We start from the raw sequence: 26,030 nt of genomic DNA on the forward strand, positions 1-26,030 counted from the left end.
ATGAGTTGGGCTGCTAATGACCAGGTTGGCAGTTTGAAACTACCAGCTGCTCCACTAGAGAGAAAGGAGGCTTGCTACTCGCATTAAGAGCCAGTCTGGGAAACCCTCAGGGGCAGCTCTCCTTGTCCTGTAGGGTCCCTGTGAGCTGGAACTGAGTGATGGCAGTGAGCTGTTGGGCTTGATGATAAGTATCTTCCTCTTACAATGGAAAGAAGACAGTGTTTTCTTCAGCAGAGCTCTTTTCTACCTAATGCATCAATTAGTACTGTTATATTTTTGGATACATTATGTTTCTTTTTTAAGGCTAAGAAAGTTGATGATATAATAAATGAAGTTATTGGAACATGCAATGCATGATCTTTCTATGATAAGCTTAAATGTGTTAATATAATTGATGGATCATTTGCTCTCTTATTATGAGACATAGTTATTATAATAGTAATATAATATTATAGAAGAGAAGAAGTCCTGGTAGCACTGTGGGCTAGATATTACACTGCTAACTACAAGGCTGGGGGTTCAAACTCATCAGCCACCCCATGGGAGAAAGATAAGGCTGTTTGTCTCCATAAAAGTTTACAGCTTTAAAAACCCCATGTGGGGCCACTAAGGAGTGGAATCAACCCCATGGCAGTGGGTTTGGGGGTAGAGTAATATAATTAAATATATATAATGCAATAAACTATTTTTTTGATGAAAGGAGCCCCAGTGGGACAGTGGTTGCATGTTGGGCTACTAACTCCAAGGTCAGCGGTTCGAAACTGCAGAGGCTCTCTGCTCCCATGAAGATGGTCAGTCTCAGAAACCCACTGGGACAGTTGCACTCTGCCATGGAGGGCCACTCTGAGTCAGAATCGTCTCGATGACAGCGGGTTTCAGTTTGGTTTGCATTTTCTGGTGAAGAAATGGGCTCAAGTGAAAATATGCATTTTGTCTACAGAAACATCTACTGGAACGTACAATGTAGCCTAGGACATGGTGACCTGGCCAGAAACAGGCATGCTTTAAAGGTTTGCTTTGGGGTTCTATTTCTGCTGTCTGATCCTACACAGCTAGGCCGGGCATTTCAGAGCAGAAAAGATTCTGTATGCCTTGTGTACACAGACCTAATTCACCATATAATAGTTCTTTCTCTACTTGGTGCGTGGTAGCAATTGCTTTCATTGCTTAGCACATCCTCTTTACAGAGGAACAGCCAAGAGACTTTCAGATTTATGCCATCATTTGCTTCTTCACCTTGAACTCCCACCACGTTCTGCTCTGCTTTGGTGAGTGCCAAGTGGTGGCCATGTGCCAGACTTTACAAACACTTCCCAGTTTCACTCCGCTGGCTCTCTCGCTCTCAGTTTCAGGGAATCGCAGATTCCTGCTAGAGGCTTTAAATGGGGTGCTTACACGAACCCCCAAACTGTGCCTTTGCCTAACTGCGTTCTAAATGGGAAATACAATTTGGGCAGAGACAAGGACCCCACCAGGGACTCAGAAATTTCCCTCTAAGTGGAGGATGGAAGAAAGAGAGGAAAATGCCTTTCACCGATGGTCTAACTTAGCCGTAACCCGAATCAATCAATACTCATTAAGTCAATAACTATTAGGGGGATTCAAAATTGGGTGAAAAAAATGGAATTAAATGGAACAGCATTTTCCCATGAGCGTCTTAGAGCCCTCTCATGCGGACTGATTGCCTGCAAGGTGCTGGGCGCGGGGGTTGCAATGGTTAAAGAGCGGCTAGCTGAGCATCTAGGTGCTGAGCACCCCACCTCAGCACATACTCTAGGGAGGCCCAGAGCCGTTAGGTTTCTACAGTGTGCCAAACTCACAAAGCAAATCCAACACACTCCCCGCCATGTAGTCCGTGGACACCCAGTGACCCTGTAGGACGGAGTAGAACTCTCCCTCTGGGTCTCTGAGACTGTAAATCTTTACGGGAGCAGAAAGCCTCATCTTTCTCCCAAAGAGCAGCTGGCACGTTTGAACCACCGACCTTGTAGTTAGCAGCCCAACATGTAACCCACTACGCCACCAGGCCTCCTTTATAGTGCATGAGGTACCATCATATTTCACAGATTCTAAGACTCATTTTATTTTCATCACATGTCTGTATCTCTGAAATCAGAATGCATCTGATCACCTGTGTGAGCCTACCATCATTGCTGGCGAGACAGCTGTCTGCAGTGGGGGTTTGGTTGTGAACCTGGTCACACTGCTATGGCAGGAAATGAGGTGGTCAGGGGCTGCCTCTTTCCAGAGATACACATTACAAATGGTGAATGCTCACAGGTTGTGCCAGAGAGTAACTGGCAGCCGTTCTTCCCGGGTAGGGGTGTGTACAGGAGGGCACTTCTCGTAACTGATGATACACTTGGTTTGAAGGAGACTTGTACGCATGTGTCATTTCAGTGAGCACTGGACATGTCCTTAGAATTTAGGACTTATCCTCATTTGGGAGATGAGGAAATGATGATGCAGAGGGCTAAAAGAGTAGACCCATGGTCACATGGCTCTTATGTCACCAAATTAGCATTTGAACCCAGGGCTCTCTGATACCAAAGCTTACGTGGGTTTTCTACTGCAGCAGGTTGGTGTCTAACCATCAACGCAAGGCCAGCTCCTGTGTGATTGTGGAGAGGGTCGAATGTAGACTGAAATCATACTCATTTACAGGGCATGCGAAGCTGTGCCAGGCACCCTAAATCATGAAGCTAGCACAAAGGATCCACTGCATAAAGGAATTGAAAAGCTCCTTGTCCCTGGGTGGAACAGTTACGCGTGAAAAAATAAAAGGTTGGTGTGGGTGTCAAACCCACTCAGAGTTGCTCTAAGAAGAAAGGCCTGATTATCTACTCCTCAAAAATTAGCCACTGAAAACCCTACAGAGCATAGTTCTACTCTGATACAATGTGAGTTGAAATCAGCTTGTGGCAATGGATGGTGTGTGTGTGTGTGTGTGTGTGTGTGTGTGTGTGTGTGTGTGTGTGTTGCTTTTGGGGGAGTAGAGAGGTGAAAGGTCTGGGCCTGGTCATTTTTCTACCTAAGGGACCCGATCAAAGAGAGTCAGTCGAGCAGAGATACTGATGTCCCTGGAGCTCATTGGTGCTGTAGACTGGTACCTGCTAGAGGGAAAATGGTTACAGAGAGCATTCAGGACAAAGGCTTTAGTGCTGATTCAAGTGGGAATAGAAGGTAAACACTCTATGTGGTAGTTACATAATATACTGTCAATTTGAGACTTATGAGTGAGGTGGAGTTTGACCTGTCAATCTGGTCACAGCCTGATGACCTCATTTGGAGGCACGAAGGAGAAAAATAGCTTGTTGGAGGGAGGACACAGGCTCAGTCCCTGCAAGACATTTTTGTTGACAAGCTACCTGGAGACAGTCTGATGACAGCCAGAGCCTCCGAGCTGGAGAAGCCACCTGGAGACCCCTGTTAGCACGGAGATGCTTCTACCACCACAGGATCCACAAGACTTTCCACCCACTGGCCTGTGATCTTCCTGCATTCAGCATCATTGCATGTGCTGTGTGAGTCTGAAGAGGACTTTATAGATTGGTATCGGACGTATGGGCTACTATTAGACTTATGGACTTGATCTGGACTGGGCTGGGATGTTTTCTCAATATTCAATTGCTCTTGAATATAAAGCTCTTTCTTATACACATCTGTGTTGTTTATGAATTTGTTTCTCTAGTCCACCCAGAATAACACACTCTACATTCAGCTCATCCACTGTGGAGGCAACCTGAGCCGGGCCCTTAGATCGCAGTGTCTCTTCATATCTCTTAAGCTGCAAGGGGTTGCTACATTTACTCACTTCTTCCTGGTTCTGTATTAAGAGGTACTATCAAGTTAAAGGGGGAAAGAGCATTCTTTCTACTCTTGTCAAGAGTTACAGTCTTGGAAACCCACAGGGGCAGTTCCATCCTGTCCTGAAGGGTCACTATGAGTCAGCATTGACTGATAGCAATGAGTTTGATTTTGGGGGTAAACGAGTTACGAGAGGGGTCCCCGCGGGGCTGTTAACTATAAGGTCTGTGGGTCAAACCCAACAGCCACTCCTTGGAGAAACATGAGCCCATCTAATCTCATAATGATTTACCTGTATATTTACCATGTTTAATCATTTATATTTTCCTATATAATATCATTATGAGTTATTAGGAGTCAGGACAGACCTGACGACAGTGGGTATTTTTAGTTGATCATGTCAGAAGGAGCCTGGGTGGTGCGGGGCAGTCAGTGTTGGGCTGCCAATGGAAAGGTGGTTAGACTCCGCTAGCCGCGCTATGGGAGAAAGAGGCGGCCTCCTGCGTCCATACAGACTGCAGCGCTGGACGCCTGTGGATCAGTTCCACTCTGTCCTACAGGGTTGCTATGAGGTAGTCAACTCAATGGCAGCAGTTTTTATGTATTCATTTGTTGCCAATTTGAGACTAAGAGTTGCTTCATCTTTCTCACCCACTGTCTTTGCCCACTGCCCCCCCTGGAGGGGGCACAGTGAACTTGCAGGTGGCTAGCTGAAAGTGAAAGGTTGGAGGTTCAAGGCCACCCAGACATGGCTCAGAAGAATAACCTGGGGCTGTGTGTTGGAAAAGGCAGGCAGTGAGGACCCTGGGTGGCACAGTTCTACTCAGACGCTCGTGGGGGCACGGGGGTCAGGATCACCTGCACTGCTGGATGCTATGACGAGGCAAGCCTGAGTTGGCTGGCCACCTACATGTCTGACAGGTGTCTTGAGTGGGACATTTCCGTTTCTGAGCAGCCCCCCCAAAGCATTTTATATTTCCCAACTCAGGGTCAATGAGATGGCTTCAGGTCAACTTGCACCTTTGTAAAGGGGACCTATCTTTTACTGAAAATCCCCCTCCCTCTCTCTTCATGTTCACCAGGGGACACAGAGTGGCCCGTGGATGCTCGGTGACAGAGACCCACTGAAAGACTTCATTGACTTTTGGGAACATGGCAGGCCCTGTGACCACAGGTGCACACTGAGGCAACAGGAAGCCCAGTGCCAAAGATGGGCCGGCTCAGCCCAGAGGGGAATTTATAACCGCATCAGGAAAACATTAGCCTATCTATTCACTAAAGAGGCTGCTACGGACATCTGAACAGATAACATAACTGGGTCCCCTGACTTATTGGTGGGCGGCAGTCTTTTCTGGTGTGCACTTAACCACCAAGTCTGACCATCTAGGGCGGGGAGGAGCACAGTAATGTTATTTTCTGAACGGTCTAGATTTAATCTTGAACACATTGCCTTCTAAACGATGGGCGGTAAATGCACGCTTTGGAATGCGTACAGGAGGGTCAGTGCGGCCATTTCTCCAGAATGTCCACTGCCTCCCAGCGTGGTGCAAGTGATCAGTCGGTCTGGCTGATCACAGGGGTGGGGGGGTCCACAGCAGGCACCTCAGAGAAAGGGCTGGCCGCAGCAAAGGCAACTGGCTTGGGGTCGGACAGCTTGGAGGGTCCGAGAGCAACCGCTGGAGCAAGACGGGCCAGAGCCTTCCCCGAGACTGCGGCGCCCTCCCCAGCGGACGCGGGGGAGTGCACGTTCTCCCCAGGTTCTGTCATTTACTTCATATTTCCCCAAAACCTGCTCTGTCAAGCGAGATGGGAATACACAAGACAGCAGCAGGTGCGCAGGATTCATCAGTATGAGTCTCAACATATCAATTTTCAGGTGGAGCAACTTTAAGCACATTGTAGGCTTTTAGTTTCCATAGAAAATAATCTCTCATTGTTTTCAGAAGAAACTGAAAGCACCCCAAATTACCACACTTTTAACATCCTGACATGTTGCTGGCCCGCTGCTTCCCAGATCAAAGGCAGAGCGGCAGAAGACAGCGCGTTTCGGCAGCTTACTGAAAACACTGTACTTCATATTTGGCAGGAATTACTGTAGTGAAAAAAGACAAGGTGACTTTCTAATATATATATGTATTTTAGTTTGGCAGAGATCTGAAGAGTGACAAACTAATTCAGGATGACATAAATGTTCCTCTCTCTCTCTCTCTCTCTCTCTCTACTGGCCCCACCCACCCCAGCCACCTGAAGAGTTTTGGGCGGAAGCTCTGGGCTGACACATACTGTCCCTAACTCACCGTGACAGTCCCAGGCCAAAGAGGACGCTGGCTCTCTAATGAGAATTATCTGGACTTAGACAGCAGATTCAGGGGGAGCATATTCTTGCTGTCTGGGTGAATATTCTCTGTCCTTACGGGAACCAGATCTACTTGGGAGTGCCTGCGTGGCGCACACCGTAAGGTCAGAGGTTCGAGCCTATGCTAAGGTGACAAAGAAGAAAGACTTGCCATCTGTCTCAGAAAATCAGCCCCCGCAGCCGTCTGGAGAGCGGCTGTCTTCTGACACATGCAGGGCCACGGGAACCGGACTCTATTCCCGTTCCCAACCTACTCTACGGAGGCGCTGCCCCCAGAGAAGCCACGATGCCGTCCAGGGACTCAGCCCGGCTGCAAGCTGCTGCACCGCTGCTGCGAAGGCCAAGGCATCCGGCATGAAAAGCAGGCGATGAGGTTGCAGAAGAGCCCGCGGTGACGGAAGGCCGACGAGCAACGTGGGGACACTACAGCATGACGAGGCCATTCTGCTCCCCTGGGCTGGGGCGCGGATTTGAGCAGTCGGATGACATGCGACACTATTAGGAGGGATGGACACAGTGGCTGCCACCGTGGGCTCCAATGCCACAATGGTGAGGGTGGCTTCATGCTTACTGATGACTTGCAGCAGCAGCAGGAAGGAGAGACGTATCTTCTAGGTCACAGCGGTTCTCAACCTGTGGGTCACGACCCCTTTTGGGGGGGGGTCAAATGACCCTTTCACAGAGGTTGCTCAACTCGTAACAGTAGCAAAATGACAGTTATGAAGTAGCAACGACAATACTTCTATGTTTGGGGGGTCACCAGCACATGAGGAACCATATGAAATGGTCGAGGCATGAAGAAGGTTGAGAACCACTGCTCTAGCAAGTTTTTACCTAAGGAGAACGGTTGCTTGTTTTTCTAACGTTTTAGTTTGGGCCAGAAAGTCAGCTGTGATTCTTCATCATGGAACGAGAGAGCAGCGTCCAGAATGCCAATCATCTGTTTCATTTACAGTGGACGTATGGGTAGACTCCTCGCCAGTTTGAAAGCAATTTTCTTTCTTTCTTTTTAATTAAGATGGAAGCACCCTTTAAAGCTATTCTTAGGACTAGAACTTTAAGACAACCACACAGGGGTTTTCCAGCTATGGGGTGCCGGCCCTCCACATGGGTGTTGTTCTTTTGTTTTGGTATGGCCCATGAGCTCATCAACTGTCTTCACATTTGAGAGAGTTGAACGAACAAACAAACAAACAAACAAACAAGGACATGGGGCCCCATGTGAAAACGACAGAAAAGGCCAGTCTGAGTTTTCCTCATTGTGTTGGTCTTGGGGCTCGGCCGTGCCTGTTGCTGACATGCCCTCCTGGGCTGATTCCGCTCTGAGCTGAGGAGCAATGGGGCGCTCATAGGGCCCACAGAGCCAGAGATATTGACTATCAAGCTCTTCCCCAAAAAAGTTTGCCGACCCCTGAAACGGGAGACTTCTGTAAAAACAGGAAGGGGGGGGAGGGGCGGAGGTACAGGAGGAGCTATGGCATATATTGGCTATATTAAAAGGTGATTGTTAGGATGGGTGAGTGCCCTGGAGGGGATTCTGACTACGGGGGACCCCCTGGGACATTGTAGAATTTCTGCAAAGGGTCTCTGTGGCGTGATCGTTCTCATTGTCAGGTCTTTCGCAGGCTGACAGCCTTGGAACGGCCTACGTTTAGAGTAGCAGGTGAGTGCTTATCTGCTGTGCCACCAGGACTCCTGTTAGGGGCTGATGCCTATCTTGAGTAAGGTGACCAGACGTCCTGATTTTTAACAATATTTTCCCATGTCCTGCGGCATTTTTAAAAAGTCCCAATTTTCGGAAAGAATGCACGACAAGCTAGGGTATACGGTTTTCAGCTGCCATGTGGCTATTTCACCAGGATGTGAGTTTTATCAATGGTGTCCCACTTTTGTCCCGCTTTACCAATGTTAAAATCTGGTCACCTTAATTCCTGAGGGAAGACAGATCTTGGTGGCTAATGGAAGCGCATGGAGGTCCCATACGGTATTTAGAAACTCTGGCAAATCGCCGCAGGCTTGAGGAGAGAGGGAGGAGCCTGGGTGGGGTACTGCTAACCACAGGGTCAGCAGATCCAAAGGACCAGTGGCAATTCAGGAGAAGGATTTACAGCCTCGAAAACACAAAGGGACAGTTTCACTGTTCTATAATGTCGCTGTGAGTTGAGTAGCCAGTTTGTCTTTGAGGAATGAAGATCTGAGGGAGGGGTATTAGAATGGGCACCAGGCATTCGAGGGCTAGGTCTGGCCCTGCAACCAATGAGCTGTGCGGTTGAGACTCCCTGGGCATCAGCATCCACTGCTGTCCTGTGGTTGTAATGTGCTGTGTGTGGGAAGACGGGGACATGGATGCAGTTGAATGATGAGCTGAAAGTGCTGTATAAATGGAAAAGTCAGCAATTCTAAGCAGGCACAAGGGTAATGCCTTTTAGGTATTAGGTAGATGCCACTCATCCATCAGCTTGCCATAAGGTGGTGGCTCGGGTGTTGCTATGATGCTGGAAGCTATGCCACTGGGATTTCCAATACCAGCTGGGTCCGTCATGGGGGACAGGTTTCAGCAAAGCTTCCAGACTAAGGCAGACTAGAAAGAAAGAAAAGCCTGACAGCACCTTCTCAAAACCGTGCAATGGAAGCCCTAGGATCACAGTAGGACACTGTCCGGCAGAGTGCTGGACGAAGAGCCCCCTACAGTGGGGAACACTCAAGATACACAGGGCCTTCCACAGAGGGCTCACGCACACCAGCCGTCAGGAAGATGGCACACCTCATTTAGGGGGGTCGCCAAGCATCACAGCCAACTCAATTGCAAGGAGCAGCAGAGCAGCTACCTGCATGTACCACGTGTTCAATTGTTCTAAAGCAAGTAGGAAGCCCAGGTTAGATGATGCAAACACCCTGGAACAGAAGTAGGTGCCTGATGTTGCAGGTGATGGAGGTGCTTCAACTGCCCGCGGAGATGAACCAGTTTCCCAAGCAGAGAGTGCTCTTCATTTCATAGCCAGGCTCTCCTACCCCCATTTCCTCCGGCACCAGGTGGGCCCAAGGCAGAGTGCCACCCCGTGGGCTTCCCTAGAGGCCTGGAAAAGTTCACACAGTTCTTCAGAGCACCTGGTCCCAGGCTGCATCTGCGGGGGGCATTTGACACTGGACAGGTCTGATGGAAGGGTATCTGAAAAGGTCTCAGATTCCAGTTGTGTGAGCAGGAACTAGGGGATGGCTCTCCCTGGAGTTGATAAAGGCTCACATCTCCCAATATGTCTCGGGGCTGGCAACATTTTTCTTTGACACCCACCCACATCCCTGGATATGAGGAAGAACTTGTCATGAGGCTGAACTACTCCAAATTGCTCATTTCTGGGAAGCTTTCTCCTGATGGGCCTGAACATGCAAGGAAGATAATTTGACCCGTTTGCCACAGCTCCTGGCAGGCCTGAACGCAGGGCCCGTCCATGAAAGTCTCAGGCTCAGGATTCAATTTCAGGACCTGTCATGTTGTCGGGAGAACTCGGAGCCATGTGGGAGATGGAATGGGTGCAGGGTTTCAAGGCAGTTAACAGGAGGGCATCGGATTTCATGGTAGCTCCTGCCCTCCCCTTGTTGGCTTGGGTTTTAGGTAGATGCCACCCCTCATGGCTCCCAACAGCACTTTTCTCTGTGTTTGCGACACAGTTTATGCCCCTGCAGCTCTGTAATTAATAATATACCGCTTTTCATCTTCAAAGTGATTTATATACATTAATTAATCCTCACCACACTTTAGCGTTTCTGCATGTAAAGAAGCACCATGCCCCCATTTTGTACTTAGGAAGCCAAAGCCGAGAGGCAAGCAGCTTTGCCACAGCTAAGGGGAAGGAGGCTGTGGGGCCAAGGTCAGCCCTCCAGCTTCAGACGCACCATCATGCTTCCTGGGCTCCTCAGTGCGGTCTCTAGACGGCCTCTATTTAGTTCCACGGTCTAGGCCATTCTGCTGAGGACACTAGCCTGTGGTGACATCCCTCATTCTGAGTCACCAACTATTCTTCAATATGCCAGGGTCAAAGCCTAATCATACCTAAAGCACACATAATTGGGAATGATGGATTATAAACTAATAAACCCATCTAAGATGCTCAGGTCCAGCTTCCAGACTGAAGATAAATATGTTTCCTAATCCATCATTTACAAGTTACACACTCGATTAAAACATTAAACTCTCACTCTGTAAGATCACCCTTACAGAAAGCTATTATATTTTAACTATCAAGCTCAATAAATCAGGCAGTAACCATCTATCTCCTTCATGTGAGTGGAGTTGGAGGCGCACTGGAGATGCTATTGGGAGAGGCAGGTGGTGTCTCAATTCCTATATCTGGGCTCCCCATGGTGTCCATGAACCCAGCAGATCATTAAACCTGAAAAGTGAGCACATGGAACCCTTTAGAAGTTTCTGACACAAAGCCAAATCATGCAAAGACCTCATGCCCAAAGGCACACTTAATTTGCATCCATTGAGCCCCCGGAACAGCTACCTGAGGAATAGCTGACAACCACCTCTAACAAAATAAGGGTTGACTCAAGTCATTGAGAGGGGCCAAGGATGCCCTTGGCCTTGCTTCCTGGGGCCAACCATCATTCATCAGAGAGCTAAGTAAGAAAAGGCCCAGCTTCTATGTTGGGCCCCTGTGGAGAGCTGGCTTTCCCCAGAGGACTTGGCAAAGCCCCAGCCCTGTAGGCATGTTGCCTTCTCTGGGGGGTAATTTTCCTTGGTTTTGGAGGGCATTCCTGGGAAATGTAACTGGTCAGGAATAGAACACCTTTTTCCTCTACTTCTCACAGTAAGCACAGGCATGTGATGGAAATGCACAGCAACATTTGGCATGTCTGGGTCTACTTTGGGCTGGGCCCCAGGTGTCTGGGCGTGGGCAGTCACTTCGCTCTGTGGGTAGGAAGGTTTGAATTATTGGACCAGTTCCTTGTCTGACAGGCATCGTGCCGATGGGGCTGCCTGAAGATAAAGCAAGAGTGGAAGCCATCATACTGAGGGAGGTGGGAAGGGTTTGTGTCGAAGAAGGGGCAGGCTAGCATGGTCAGAGTAGCTGCTCATTTTTCTCTGAAATGAGAGGGGTCTCAGCAGAAGGGCTAAGGACTACTTGGGAGTTGGCTTCCTCTGGACATTGTGAAATGGCACAGATGAACCGAGAAGGCTGGTCAGGGCTGCCCTGAAGCCAAGTCGAACCATCAAGTGTTTCAAAGAAGCTTCAGCAAACTTCACCATGGCCTGGCCTCTTCCTGGACCAGGAAGGCTGCCATTGGCAGGCTCCGTTGACAGAGCAGCAGGACTGGGGCTCTTTGTCGGGCCAGGAGCTGCAAGCGGAGTTTGGGTCTGGCCCAGAATGCTGATTTGCCTGTGGCACCCTGCCCCCAAGCCCTCAGCATCTGTTGCTTTCCATGGTTACATGGCTACACCCCACGAGTGCAACCCAACGTCACTGGCATGGGAATCAAGGGGCCTCAGCAACCTCACCAAGCCGCTACCCAGAGTCCTGCTCTGAGCCAGCAGGAGCGCAGCCGACATGAGAGGGAGACCTGACCCGATCCAGGAGCAAGAGGTGAGATGTAATTGAGACTGAAAGGACAGAGGCTAAGGAAGGATGTGGGCCAGGTCAACCGTATCAGGGCTCTTTGATTCTGCACAAAGACAGGGTTGTATGTTCTGGCCTCTCATGCCCATCCTGTGCCGGTGCCACTGCTCTGAGAATGAGCTCGCTGCTTGGCTTTCCCAGGGGTCAAGATGTTCCCAAGCCTGCCACCACTCTCCTTCTATTTGGTTTCTATTTGGCTGTAGTTTACCAGCGTTGCATGGATTCTGGAGCAAACACATGGGTTCAAATGCAATGATGGAGGAGGCAGACGGCTACTTTGGGAGTGAGGGATGGGTTTGCAGGCATGACAATTCCCAGCCCATCTCCAAGAAAGGATCCAGTCAGGATGCTTAATTTCAGTTCTGATAAATGTCATTTAGAATCCTGAAGGAGAAACTCATCAGATTTAAATGGATTTCAAGAGGAAAAAAATCACTCCCATCCATCACTCATTATTACTTCTTTCAGGAGCCAAGAAACAAATTGTACAAACAGCAGAGGGCCTCTGCATCCGCCAGCCCACGGCCCCGCCCCACCTTGTCGCCGCCCGGCTCCTCGGGCAGCACGTGGCCCTGACTTACCGATGAAATAGGCCAACAGGATAGCCAAGAGGAGGGCGGCGGCGATGGCGGACAGGGCGGCACATTTCCAGCTGCAGTATTTGGACGGCTTCTTCAGCTTGAAGGCCTTCCTGGAGAAGGTGTTCCGGGGCAGGAGGCGGGGTGGTGGGGTGTAAACTGTCCCTGAGGTCAGGGGGTACCCCGGAGAGGAGCTGCTGAACAGGGGAGTGCTTCCCGAGGACGTCTTAAAGAGGAAGTGCCTGCCAGGAAGAAAGGAGAGGGTCAGAGTGCCTTGGGGGTAGGGGGCTCAGGGGAATGTCTAGCTAGGATGCCCCCTCCCTCATTCTGATGGCTGTAGTCCTACAGAAGGGGCCCAGTGGCATGGTGACTACGCCTTCGGCTGCTGGGCAACAGGTGACTCCTTGGGAGAAAGGCCCAGCCAGCAGCTTTCATGCAGTTAGCAGCCAAGAAACCCTGTGGGCAGTTCTTTCGCTGACACGGGTCTGCTGGCAATCAGAGCAACCTGACTGTCTAGTCCTCTGGGTTCCTGGGAGTGTACACAGTTAGCACATGGTTGCCAACACAAGGCTGGAAGCTCGCACCCACCCAGCAGCACCTGGAAGAGAGGCTTGGTGATCTACGTCTGACAGTTATTGAAGAACCTTTGGAGCGCAGATCTACTCTGGAACATGGGGTGTGTGTGTGGGGGGTCACTGTAAGTTGGGATCAGCAGGAAGGCAACAGGTCTGTGTGATTCCTTCTTTCCCCCTTTCTGTTTTGTTTAACATCGTTCTAGAGCGACAGCCACACAGAGGAAGGCCCTCAAGGAGATGGACTGACACACTGACTGCAACATGGGCTCGAGCGTAAGAACTGTTGTGAGGATGGACCAGTCAGGGTTTCGTTCTGTTGTAAGTATACAACAACAACCCTTCTGGCATTGCCGTCGGTCAGAGCCTAGCAACAACAACAATTCCAGAGTTCCCTGGGAGGTAGACCTGAGTGCAGGCTATTCAGTGGCTTGGAAGGAAGGCATGCCAATCTACGCCTGAACAACCAGTCATTGAACTTGCCATGAGTCAGGAAAATCTTAAGGGCAACTGGTGTGGCGATTGGGGGGCACTGGTATTAAAAACTCACTGTCAATGAGTCGATGTTGACTCATCGCGACCCTATAGGATAGGGTGGATTTCTGAGACTATAGCTCTTTGTGTGAGTAGACAGTCTTTCTCCCAGGGCTTTAGTATAGTTCTACTTAATTAGTCCTACATAGACTGAAAAGGTACCATTATACTTGATGATGACATGTATTAATTCTATGAATTTGCATGGCTTATAGTTTCACCTATACATTGCATTCCCGGCAACCATCTCAGAAAGAAGGTATAAAAACGGGACCGCTGTAAATCTCTCAGAGGCGATGACGATGATGGTGATGGTAGCTCTCATGTGTGGTCGCGGCTAGTGGCTGTCAAGTTAGTCCCCATGCATGCCGACCCAATGCACAATAGAACAAAATGCTGCCTGGTATTCACTGGCTGTTCTTTGAAGGAGGGTCCCAGGTCTTGCTACTCTCCTAGTCTGGCAGCTTCGCTGATACAGAAACCTCTTCTGTATCACAGTGATGTGCAAGCTCTGTGTGAAGGGCACTGGCTGGAAATGGAGCCTGGGTGTTTTGTAGGAAGGCGCCCATTGTACCATTGAATCACTACTACATTAGTGAACTATGTGAGAGAAACCCAACACATGCTGTCACACCTAGTTATGAACTCACAATTTTTTAATCTCTCCGCTTTAGGTATGAGGAGTCAGGTTTAGCGAAGTCAAAGATTTAACCCAGCGATCTATAAGAATCTGTGCTCTTCAACGATATCTTTAACTGCCTCTCCGGTTCCTGTGCTGGGCTCATCGCTCCATCCCATTTCTATTCTGAGATGGTCTACATCATGGGATCATGGTTCTTTTTTGGAAATATCTTCACCTACCAATTGAGCAAGGAGCTCGTGGGAGCCCCAGGGATGGTGTAAAAACAAGGTAATAGGTTGGCTGATGACACCTCAGAGGATGTAACCTTTTATCAGGGGTCAGGGAATTCTCCCCCCAAGGATACTTCAAGGACGAGCAATTCTCTTGCTGACAATTGATTTATCCTCTCTCTTATGTGTGCCTTTTATGACTTCAAAAGTGACTTGCCATATGTTATTTGAATCGATGACTAGTCTCCAGGAAATATGAGTGTGTTAGAGGATTTTTAAGGTGAGGGCTAGTTTATAGTCTAGAGTCTGGAGATCAGGAGTTTCACCTTGTTTTGTTCCTTGTTCATCTTTATGGTTCCTGTAGCGAAGTAAAAGCCTCCTCTGTGTGTGTGTGTGTGTGTGTGTGTGTAGCAGGGTGGGGGAGGGAAGTGAAAGTTTGAGTGAATGAACGAGTGGAACTCACTTATTGTTTTGTGATTTTACAATGTTTTAAACATCTTAAATGCCATATCATTGTTTTCTCACTCTCTTCTGGTCTTCAATACACTTACGTATTGCTATGTATTGATCACATCTGATTACCATGCTAAATGTTTTACTTGCAATTAAAACTCCTATCAACTCTTTCAAGAGGGCATGATTACTCTCCCTGATTTGCAGTTGAGAAAGGTGAAGCTGAGAGTCAGCTAGCAGAATGTCTGGAATTAAAGCTCCATTTTTCCTGATTTGAAAATCTCTATAACGGTGACACCACACTGCACCTGCATTGGGGATTCACAGACTTTCTTGGGGATTAGACACATTTGGCCATTTGTTTTTTAAAAACAAAACCCTTGAAATATTTCAATGTTTGATAAAAATCAAATGATCCCAGTATGGCGTATTATCATAAGGAAGCTCTTTGACAAGGGATCCACCTGAATCAGAGACCTAGTAGGACTCCTCCTGCAGGAGTCAGCCTGCTTAAGTTACTCAGCGTTGCTCTGCAGAACCCTCATGTGCACATTTGTACAGTGAGATTAATGAGAGCACAGGTACCTCATATCTGCTTGGCATAAGGATTACCTAGGATCATGTAGACAAAGTGCTTAGCCAAAGGTATGTGTCATAATACACTCTCACTACATTGAGAGTAGTTTTTGTTATTAATTCTTCAGAACAGCATAAGGAATCTGAAACATGCGTTCCAATTTAGGCTTGACAAATGTCAAATAAACACCTGAAAAATACTTCAAATCACAAAATCACAGTCAACTGCCTATAATTAAGCTGGAACATATGTATACCAGAAAGCCAGGGTGGGAGAGAACTGTGCGATATCATTTAGAGCTACTTAAAATTTATCTCATGAGCAATTCACCAGGAGTGGGTCGTAAAATAGCAAATCAAACTAAAACAAAGGAATATAAAGACACTGCTAGGAGTCATCAGTGCAAACTTATACATATGCAAGACCCAGTTCTCACTCGGCATGGATGCTCGCCACCTACAGCCCTGGCTTCAGCCATCGCCAATTCTGCGTGAATCTCTGGAGCTCCGGTTCTGGCCTGACTTCTTCCTTGAGTGCCAGACTCAGCTTGCTGTGGTGAATTGGACATGCCCTGCCCTCCCTGAGGACACACCCAGAACTGTGTGTGCCAAAGGTTGTTTGCGCCTCTGCCTTTCCCTCACCTCGTCCTATTCAGCTCTGAGACCCACCCCAACTAATCTGCCCCATCTGTTCTCATTCCATTTTTCTTTCCAGGTCACAAATGCCATTGCCCCTTGACTTCCAAATCCCTAGTGATCCGTGGCTGCTTAACAGGAAAACAACGCCGGTCTCTGTGTGGGGTAGGCTCCCTTCCACGGCCACTCCCTCACTATTCATTCACATTGCCAACCTTGGCCTCCTGGCTCTTAGGTGTGCTATTCTTTGGCCACCTCAAGGTGCATCATCTTTCCTTCACACACAGGCTCATGTCACCGTATCTTTGTGGAAGCGGGGATGTGCTCCCTGCGTGGCTTTCCTGCCTTCTCTGCCTATGGTAGCGCAGTCAACTCCCACTCGCCTTCCAGCCAGTCCCAGAACCCTATTGCACCATCATAGTCTTTCCTTGGTATACTCAAGAATCTATTTAGATACTAGGTCAAATGCATTGCATGTATTTGTGGTGTGGTGTGTGTTTCTCTGTGTCTGTGCCAAACCAGACTGTGAACACCTGTGTACTTGAAATAGCTAGCTAGTACTTTCAGTCTCTCTGGAGTCTAGACCGGTGCCTGGCCATGAGGCAACTCAGCAGACAGAATAAGTAACCTTAAGAACAGCAGAGCTTCAGCAGCTAGAGAGAAATCACAGATGCTGATTGAGAAGCTTAATCGACTTGAGGGTTATTTTTAATATTCACATTTAATATACTCCTAGACTTAAAAAAGAAAAATAGAAAAAATAAGATTATTATATCTCATTATAGGATTGCTGCACTCAGTTCTTAAATGGTCCCCTTGACAGTTCACTCTATCTTCCACACTTCCTCCTACGAAGGAAGCCAGGGCATGTCACTCACTTTCTAATCAACCACTGTGTCCCCATGCCCTCCAGAACCTTCCAATGACACCTGGAATACATTCAAAATTCCTCCCAGAGCCTACACCACTCTGTATGATCTGGCTTCAGGCACCTCTCCAATTACATCTGAGACCGCCTGTATCCTACCTCCTTCCATGCATCACAGGGTCCTTTCACTGTTTCTTACCACCACCACTTCCACCACAGGCTGCCTCACGGCCTTTGCACTTGCTATTTCCTTTGTTGAGGAGATCTGCATGGCTTGCTCCTTTACATCATTATATTACATCCTTTACATCATTCACCACCAATTCTACTTTCTCAGAAAGGTCTTCCCTGGCCCATACAGTAATGTAGCACCCTTTTATCTGTTACCCTCTACTCTGTTAAAACGGCTTATTTTTCTTCATTATACACATACTTGTAAATGCATTATTTGTATACTTATTGTCTGTATCCACCATTAGATCTGAATTTTCATGTTTTTCTCAAAACTCTATTCTTAGTGTGTCAGATACATGTTGGTACCTAGGCTGTACTACACACAACTTTGTTAACTGACCAACCTACAGTCTGTTCCATTGCTAAAACCACCAATGCTAAAAGGCCTGAAAACAAATTGCATTTGTAAGTAGAGCTCTTCTGCTAGGCTGACTGCTACTGTCCAAACAGATTTACAAGTTTGTATAGATGCACAGAGACAAATGCCCATAGGTCTTCAGACAGCCCAGATCCCTCCAAGGTGAAGACAACCTGCATGCTTTTTGGCCCGGCATGAACTAATTTGTAGTTTCTGGTGCTTAAGTTTATTAAACCGGATTACCTAAGAGGTAGAACCTTGATCCTCCCATAATCCAATTATACCCTGGTGTTACTAATCTGTGGAAGATTAAATTCAGAGAACAAATAAAAAGGGGCACCATTCTAAAAGAAGGAATCTTTGGGTGGCATGCAACAGAAACAGCACACTCTGCAGCTAGCCCAAAGTCTGGGGAGGTTGAGTCTACTCAGAGGTGCCTTAGAAGAAAGGCCTGCCGACACCCTACTTCAAAACCTCCAAACACCAGACACTGTAAGGAGCACAGTTTTACCTTGACACGCGTGGAGTCCTTGGGGGTTGAGGATAACTCAAAGGCAGCTAATGGTATGATTTAGCATTTTGATCGTGCATTGGGTAAAGGTTGACGGAGCGCAGCATAGTTTTATATTCAAAGTGTCCTACACCTTGTGCGTTAGCTCACCGGATGCAGTCCTCTCAATGACTGACTCAACTTCCTCCCTGTGTTTTCCTGTCCCCAAACCCCCTCCTTCTGTCACCCTCTGCACTTTTTCCTCTGGAAAATCCTTTGATTTGTGATCATCATTATTCTAAGGCTGGATTAAGTTCAGTTCCAGACCTGTAGATGTCGAAAGGCTAGCATTGGGGCAACTGGTTTGAGTATGACTATTGTGTTCATTTAGAAATGTGCAATGCCTGGGCCCAGGGGTGTCCTATTGAATCACAATGTCTGGGCACAGGTCTGAGAATGGGGAGTTTACAAAGATCCCCAGATAATTCCAAACTAACTAAAGTATAAGAAGCTTTACTCTAACAGTTTTGGCATCTTTCACATGTACCTGAGTTAGGGAGAGTGGGTTAGATTGCTAATAGATATATTTTACAAAATATAAGCCTTAGTTCCTGATATCTTTAGGGGGTACTATGAAATTTACAACTTACTTCCCAATGATGCAGCAAAAAACAAATAATAAAACCAAGCAAATCCCTAACTCTTTATCCCTCTATAAAGCAAATATGGTGAAATGATAGCAATCGCCGAAGCTCGATGGCTCTTCCAACTTTTCTCTACATTTGAAATTTTTTGTAATAAAAACTTGAAAAAAAAAAAGACAAGCTTTGCCCAAGGAAAATAAAATAGGTGGAAGCAGGGAAGGATACACAAGGTAAAGTTTGGCCAGATGGTCACCAGCAGGACCAAGAAGGCTTGGAGGACAGCTCTTGATTTCCCCCTGAACTGGCTATTAAGACAGCGTTCCCCCTCGGGGCTCGCTCCACCACTCCCGTGAATCATTTGTGATGCCTCAACTGAACCTCTTCGCAGCAGTCGGTCATGGAAGTAGCTCCGCTCAGGACTCCAGGCGTCAGCAAAAATGTGTAGTTTCCAAATGCACTTGACATTTTTCAAGCACAACTCAATTGCTCTCAGAATTGGCCACTTGTGCCTTGGAAAAGGAAAGGCAAATGAGGGTCCCCCAAAGCGCTGTCCTTGGAGTTTGCTAGCACACAGAGGGACTGGGAAACCGGCCTCTGATGCCGTAGGGGAAACACCAGCTTCACCATGACCGTCCTTCTCCACCATGGGGGTTGCTGGGGCTTTGGTCCCAACCCCAGTGTCCTGGTGGGCACAGGGGAGGGGCTCAGAGAAGGCTGCTGCTGCTCAGCTCTGCCCCTCAGGTGTCTGCGATTTTGGGAGAATCCAGAGAACACCACTTCACCATCAACGACCCTTCTCTTTGGTCAGTGTCACCACTTTTTCTCATGAGAAAGCAAAACCACTGAAAGACAATAGAGAGGGGTGCCAAAGAACCACACTCCTATGCAAACAGGCATGAGCTTACGGATCTGAGCCATGCAGGCTTCTGCTTCAAATGGACTTAGGAATTGAGGGCATTCCCTTGATTAAACACCCATACCCATAGGAGGACGCGCGCGCGCGAAAGTAAGTCGAAGAGTACCATTACGAAATCATGGACACCTTTTTAAACAAAAAATCGCAAGATGTGAAGCTACTGTTTGTAGCATCTCCTACACCTAAGTCCACACACATCTGCACTCCTGGCTCCATCTGGCTCCCATTCCCCCACGCACGCGCAGTCCGGGCCAGCTGGAGGGGCTCAAGTCATGTTTCGTTTCGATGTTCTTTCAGGGCAAGAAAAGGAGGTCTGAAGGGGAGAGATCAGGACCGCAGGGTGGACACTGTTGCAGGGCAGCCCTTGCTGCCCTTGAAGACTGAGCAGGCGTGTTACTGTGACCGAAAAACAGCCCCCACCCCACCCCCCAAAAAAGAAATAGCCAGCACAACTTCTCTGGCCTCCCCCCGCCCGGCCCCTCCAATGCAGTTTGCAATTTTCTTAAAACTTTTCTTAACAGTCCTTCACGATTGTCCTGGGAAAACTCTCATCAAGACAACCCCTTGTGGGAATCCCCAAATACAGCCACTAGAACATTCTCTGCTGACCTCCTGCCTGGCCTGGAAGTTCAATGGCTCTGCAGGTCCCGTGGACGCTGCCACTGTTTTGATGGGAGCTGCTTCTTTTTTAAGACCTCGATGGGATGAGGGTATTCCCGAGAGATATGGGAGGCAAACCCCCCTGATGGCACAGACATTTTAGAATGTGTTCTCTTTGGAACAAACTCAGGCACCCATGAGCTGGAACCTCATGGCAATACATTTTGACTTGCCCTGGTGTGTGTGTGGCTGTAATACAAACACACCACACAGAACATGTCATCAATTTGTACACGAGTTCTTCAGAGACACTGATTACCTTCTTCAAGTTATGCCACTACTTCCGGTTTCCTTTGACAAATGAGCCCACCACCAGAAAGTTCCCACTGACCCTCCTCAGGTAAAGCCCCTGCTTCCCCTTTCCTCTCACACCTGTCCACCACTAATTACCTTTGGTTTCGACATATTTGGTTACTTCTTATGTGCTGTCATGCAATGGCTGTCTTCTTGAGTCTGCCTTATTTCGCTCAAAAGTGTCCTCAAGGGTCATGCATGTTGAGGCATGCATCAGGGCCTCTCTCTCTTGATGGGGGAGCACCATTCCACTGTACATGAGACGGTGTGCATGCACCTCACTGTGTCTATCCACTCATCTTTAGTCCAGCCTTTGACTATTGTGAATAACAGTGAGCATTGGTGCACAGTGAGGTATTTTATTGTGCCAACCTGGCTGATAAACACTTGTGATTAATTGAAGGGTGGAGGGATAAATGGCTTGGTGAACCTCGCCTTTCTAGTTTCTCTGGTCTTTTGCTTTGTGATGGTCGCACCAGGGTGCAGCTGCCTTAGCAGTTCCCTGCTTCAGCTTGTAAGGCTGACTTCCTGCAAGACAACCCCAAGGAGAAGCCGCATGGACCTACCTCGATGCAGCCCTGGGTGCTGGAGCACCCGTGTGGAGACCCCTGCCAGCGCTGAGATGTTTACACCTTCACTGACTCAGCTTTCCTCCTGCAGTCAGCATCATTGTGTCTGTTTTGCGAGGTGGAGGAGAACATTGTGGATTGGTGTTGGACATATGTGTTAATGGGTTAATGTTGGATTCGTGGGCTTGGGCAGCACTGGGTTGGGCTGTTTTCTTGATGCACACTTAACCTTTATATAAAACTCTCTCTATACATGAGTTTCTGTGGATTTGTTTCTCTAAAGTACCCAGACTAATACACACGGTATTCTAGTTGGATCACTACTTTCAGGGTCATGGGTACAGGCTCAAAACCAGAAGTATATCCAGGGTACCGTGTATAGGGAAATTGCCCAGTCGGACACTTGGGAGTCGGCGGCAATGGGCATTTTCTGTGTGCCTTTTCAGCAGTTTAAAACAAACTCCAACAAATACTACTCTTGGCAGGTGGGTCTTTGCCTGAGAGTGGAATTGCTGGGTCACATAGTAGGTCTAAGGAAACCTGGCGGTGCAGTAGTTAAGGTGCCTGGCTGGGAATTAAAGGGAAGCTTAGTAATTTAATTCCTTAGCCGCGGGAGAGTGACAGAGCAGTCTGCTTCCATCAAGATCCGTGCTGGGAATCCTATGGGGGCAATTCTCCATTCATCAAGGTCATTGTGAGTCAGAATCAACTCGGCCACAAACGGTTTATTTAGTTTTTTGCTTTATTTTAATTATGGCAGTTTTATGTTCAGTTTTAAAAAGAATCACCAGCGTTGATCCATGGTGCATGGGTAGTGTTTGGGGAAAGGCTAACAAAATGATAAGGGCTCATGGGTTAAACGTTGGGTTGCTAATCACATGGTTGGGAGTTCAAACCTATCAATTGCTCCATGGTAGAAAGATGAGGCCCTCTGTGTAGATTCGCCTTCTGGGAAACCCCAACGTGTGTGGTCTGACTCTTTCCTATGAGGTTGCTATGAGTTGTAATCTCCTTGGCAGCAATAGGTTTGGATTTGGGACAAACAGCTCTTATGTGTAAACTCTGTCAAACGGCATCAAAGAAAGAAAGAAACAATCACATAAAATCCCTTCATACCAAATTCCATTTTTTAGATTGCAACTATTGGGGCCCTAACAGGCAGGTTTCCTATTTTCTGTTTGGCTTTATTCCGGCGGGAACATCCCAGCAGGGCTGTGGCACATACTACACAAATCATTGTGCTGCCTCAACTCCAAAGGTCAAATTTCTCTTTCTGATCCCACTTCACCATGGCGCACCAGTGAGTTCACCAGGACAACCAATGACAAATGACGCCAACGCCAGGCTCTTGGCCCCTGAGGGCTGCCACAGCAAGCCTTCTTCTGGCAACCCAGGGACTTTGACAGTCTCAATATCGCAACGTGTGCAAAGCGGCTGCTCTGGTTATCAGCGAAGCCAGGTGTTGACTGTTGTTCTGCCGAGAAAATTGACCTCCCCAGTCAACAAACTCACAGGTACTCAGAGGGCTTGATGAAAATATTGATATACAGCCCATTAATCCCTAATGGATTTTTAATATCAAACATGGAGTTGCTGAAATTTGATAAAGAGCCAGAGAAAGGAGAGAGGCAGAAACACAGCTGGCGTAGGGGTGTGAGTGCTCAGCAGGCGAAATCAGGTGTGTACCAGAAAACACAAGATTTCATCACATTTGACTGGTCCTGGCCATGCCCTTTGAAGCTTTAGGTTTATTGTCTCTAAAGGAGTACATTTAATACAGAGGCAGCCCATAAAGCGTATTGTAGCATGTCAAGTTACTGTAATTAGGTTTTCAGGAGTTATAATAAAATATTTAGTGGGAGAGAGGTTAAATAACCACCGTGCTGGCTGGCGGCATTCTCATCTGAGGAGTAGGGATGGCGGTGGTCAGGGGCAGCTGGGGAGCTGGAGGGTGGGTGCCTGAGAGAGGGAGGGAGGGAGGGAGAGAGAGAGAGAGAGAGAGAGAGAGAGAGAGGGAGGGAGGGAGGGAGAGAGAGAGAGAGAGGGAGGGAGGGAGGGAGAGAGAGAGAGAGAGAGAGAGAGAGAGAGAGAGAGAGAGAGAGAGAGAGAGAGAGAGAGAGAGAGACTCGGCGTGGAGGAAATCAGGGCAGACAGAGAAGACCATGAATGACAGGGAAAAGGAATGGGAGATCATGAGAGATGAGGCTGGACACGGCTCTGGTCAGCCACTCACTCTAGTGGATAGAATGTTATTCTTTTAAAGGACTCACTCTCTATGTTTCAAAGAACCCTGGTGGTGTAGTAGTTATGAGTTAAGCTGCTAACTACAAGGTCAGCTGTTTGAACCCACCAGCCGTGCCTCAGGAGAAAGATGGGGTTTTCTTCTTCTGTAAAATGTTACAATCTTAGAAATTCCCAGGTGCAGTTCTGCCCTGCTCTATAAGGTCATTCACTATGAATCAAATTAACTCAATGACAGTGAGTGATCTTTATCTACATTTCTGATTTTCAAACAATGTACACATTCTAGGAAACCATGTACATGAAGTTGTTTTTAAATGGAAGTATAAGAGGAAGCTTCAAAAAAGTCATGGAAAACTTCCATATCTTCTAATTCCACTGCCCCTCCCCCCCTCCCCCAGGAACCTTTTGAAGCCTGCTAATAAGTCCCCTGCATCTTTGAGAAAGAGACTGGTAGACATTTGATGTTTGTCGCCAGACTGTTTCCCTACACAGTCACACCCCTTTGTCATTGTCCCTGGGAGCCACATGCTGTTATTGGTCTTCAGTTGCTACCTAAAGGTTAGTGGATGCCGTCATCCAGCAGCGTGGCCCGAGGAGGCCTGGGATCCGCTTCCATAATGACTACAGTCAAGACAGCCTTTGGGGGAGCTCGGCTCTGTAACACAGGGGTCCATCCGAGTCAGATCTGACCCACAGGCCACCGACTTGGTGTTTTACAATTTATCATTATCATTATTAATTCTTTTTAAATTCACTTGGATCCTAGAAAATTGGTATTCTAGCAGATTGGTATTCTAGCATAATATTGAAGGTTGGGGTGTCTGACCAACTAGTGTTTGAATGCTCGGGAAAACTTGGGTTTGGATCCTGGCTCCTGTACTGCCCACAGGAACCCTGGTGGTGCAGCAGTTAAGCATGTGCCTGCTAGCTGAAAAATGGAGGGCTGGAACCCTGATCAGTCACCTTGAGTGAGAAAGATGTGAGAGTCCACTTCTGTCAAGACTCAACCTGGACAATTCTATGAGGGAGGCAGGCCTACTTTGTCCACGAGGGGCACTGTGAGCTGGAATTGGCAACAGGTGTGGCTTGTGCACTCACTACTGTGTGATGGTGTAGTTATGCATTAGACCACTAACTGCCATGGTCAGCAGTTACAAACCACCGTAGCTCCACAGAGGAAAGATGGGGCTTTCTAATACCGGATAGAGTTACAGTCTCTGGAACTCACAGAGGAGGCAGTTCTGTCCTGTTCTATAGGGTCACTGTGAGCTGGCATTGACTTGATGGCAATGAGTTTGGGACTGGGTGACCTTGGGCGAGTTACTTATTCCCACTATGTCTCCAGGCCTTCTCTGTAAAGTGAGTTTATTCACGTGAAATCCTTGGCAGGGAGCTTGGTACTGAGTGAGTGCTCAATAAAGGTAGCTCTTCATTGCTTGAGGACAGGAAGCTCATGCATGTTGCTCTTTACCAGAGACCCTTGACTGAGCCTAGAGGCAGCTCAGTGCAGACTGTTTGTCAAAGGAACGAGTTGTTCTACTGAGCAGGTGACTGCAGCAGGGCCGCTCATCCGGCATCATTTTAGTAAGAAACGGGGGGTGGGGATATTACTTGTGTGCTTGTTCTTTGTCCCCTTGGGAATGGATGCTTGGGGTTGAGAAAAGAACAGTTGCTTTTAAAATAAATCTTGGAGGAAAATTGTGTTTAGAAAAATGGTATTCCCAAGTTTGAGAAGCAAGAAGCCAATAACCCAATTAGTATAATTAAGGTCCATTTCATATCACAGCTCCCTGCGCTTAGGCACAAACCATTTTGATCCAATGAGAGCAGGCGTTCAAGGCGTCCCATCCCTGAACCTGTCGGATCATAGGGGATGTCATTACACCACGCACAACAGGCAAAGCCTCTATTTTGGCCTCTTCAAAATTTGCAGCCGCACCAAAAATACGCACAGCAAGAATAATTAGCAACTCAATTTATGGCCTTCCGTTTTCTAAATAGATGCTCTGACTCTTGATATTTGAATAGTGCCACACTGTGATATCACATCACATCTTTCATGGCAAAACGTCCTTTTTGTTTTGCTTGCTTCTGTCCCCGTGGAAGGATGTACTCCTTCGTGAGACAGGCCGGGCCTCCCGGGGCCACGAGAGAAAGCTCGTGTTGGCAGTACAGAGCCATTTCGGAGTCCTTGGGGATGAGATGATGAGGGCCTCTCCACACCGCTCCCCTGGTCCCAGGAGCTATTAATTTGCTGGCCTTCTTCAAGTTGATTGGTAGCAACAGTCTTGATAGAGTAGGGGGTGGGGGGGGGTCCACAACAAAAGAAGACGTTTGACCTTGAAGTCACCATCGGCTCTCACATGGGAGTGGGGGACAGTTCTCTCAAATGGACATGCGCTTGTGAGCACCGGCCCTCAGAGGCACATGAGGAGCTAACACACACCATCAGGTGCAATCCACGAGCAGAGTGATCCCTCCCATAGCTTTTACTGCCTGTGCCATTTGGGAAGTCAGCTTGTTTTAGAGCTGGGAGGAATGCTGTCGTGCGCCCCTTTATCAAAGTCGGCTCCACGCGATTCCATTTGTCTTGTGTGTTTTTCTTGTCTCCCTGGTGAAATTACAAGCTTCTCAAAGGCAGGCCCTATATATTTTGCTTCTTTGGTACCTCCTCCAGTTCATAGTAGGGGCTCAAAATGTCTGGGGATGGAACACATGGATCTTGGAAAACTAACAGGCATTATGTGGACTCAAATCCTAGCCCCCCC

At 47.9% G+C, this 26,030-nt stretch overlaps 1 protein-coding gene across 1 annotated transcript in view; it reads right to left on the bottom strand.

The window, feature by feature from the left end:
* Positions 1–26,030, bottom strand: part of TENM2 (teneurin transmembrane protein 2) — a 1,165,990-nt gene that overhangs the window by 319,600 nt on the left and 820,360 nt on the right. Inside the window, exon 5 of the mRNA XM_045284698.1 lies at positions 12,366–12,604. Coding sequence (XP_045140633.1) covers positions 12,366–12,604 — 239 coding nt within the window. The remainder of the gene's footprint in view (positions 1–12,365; positions 12,605–26,030) is intronic.

Source organism: Echinops telfairi, unplaced genomic scaffold (assembly GCF_000313985.2).
Source record: "Echinops telfairi isolate 266 unplaced genomic scaffold, ASM31398v2 ScPeMD7_7469;HRSCAF=8507_0, whole genome shotgun sequence".
NCBI classification, from domain to species: Eukaryota; Metazoa; Chordata; class Mammalia; order Afrosoricida; family Tenrecidae; genus Echinops; species Echinops telfairi.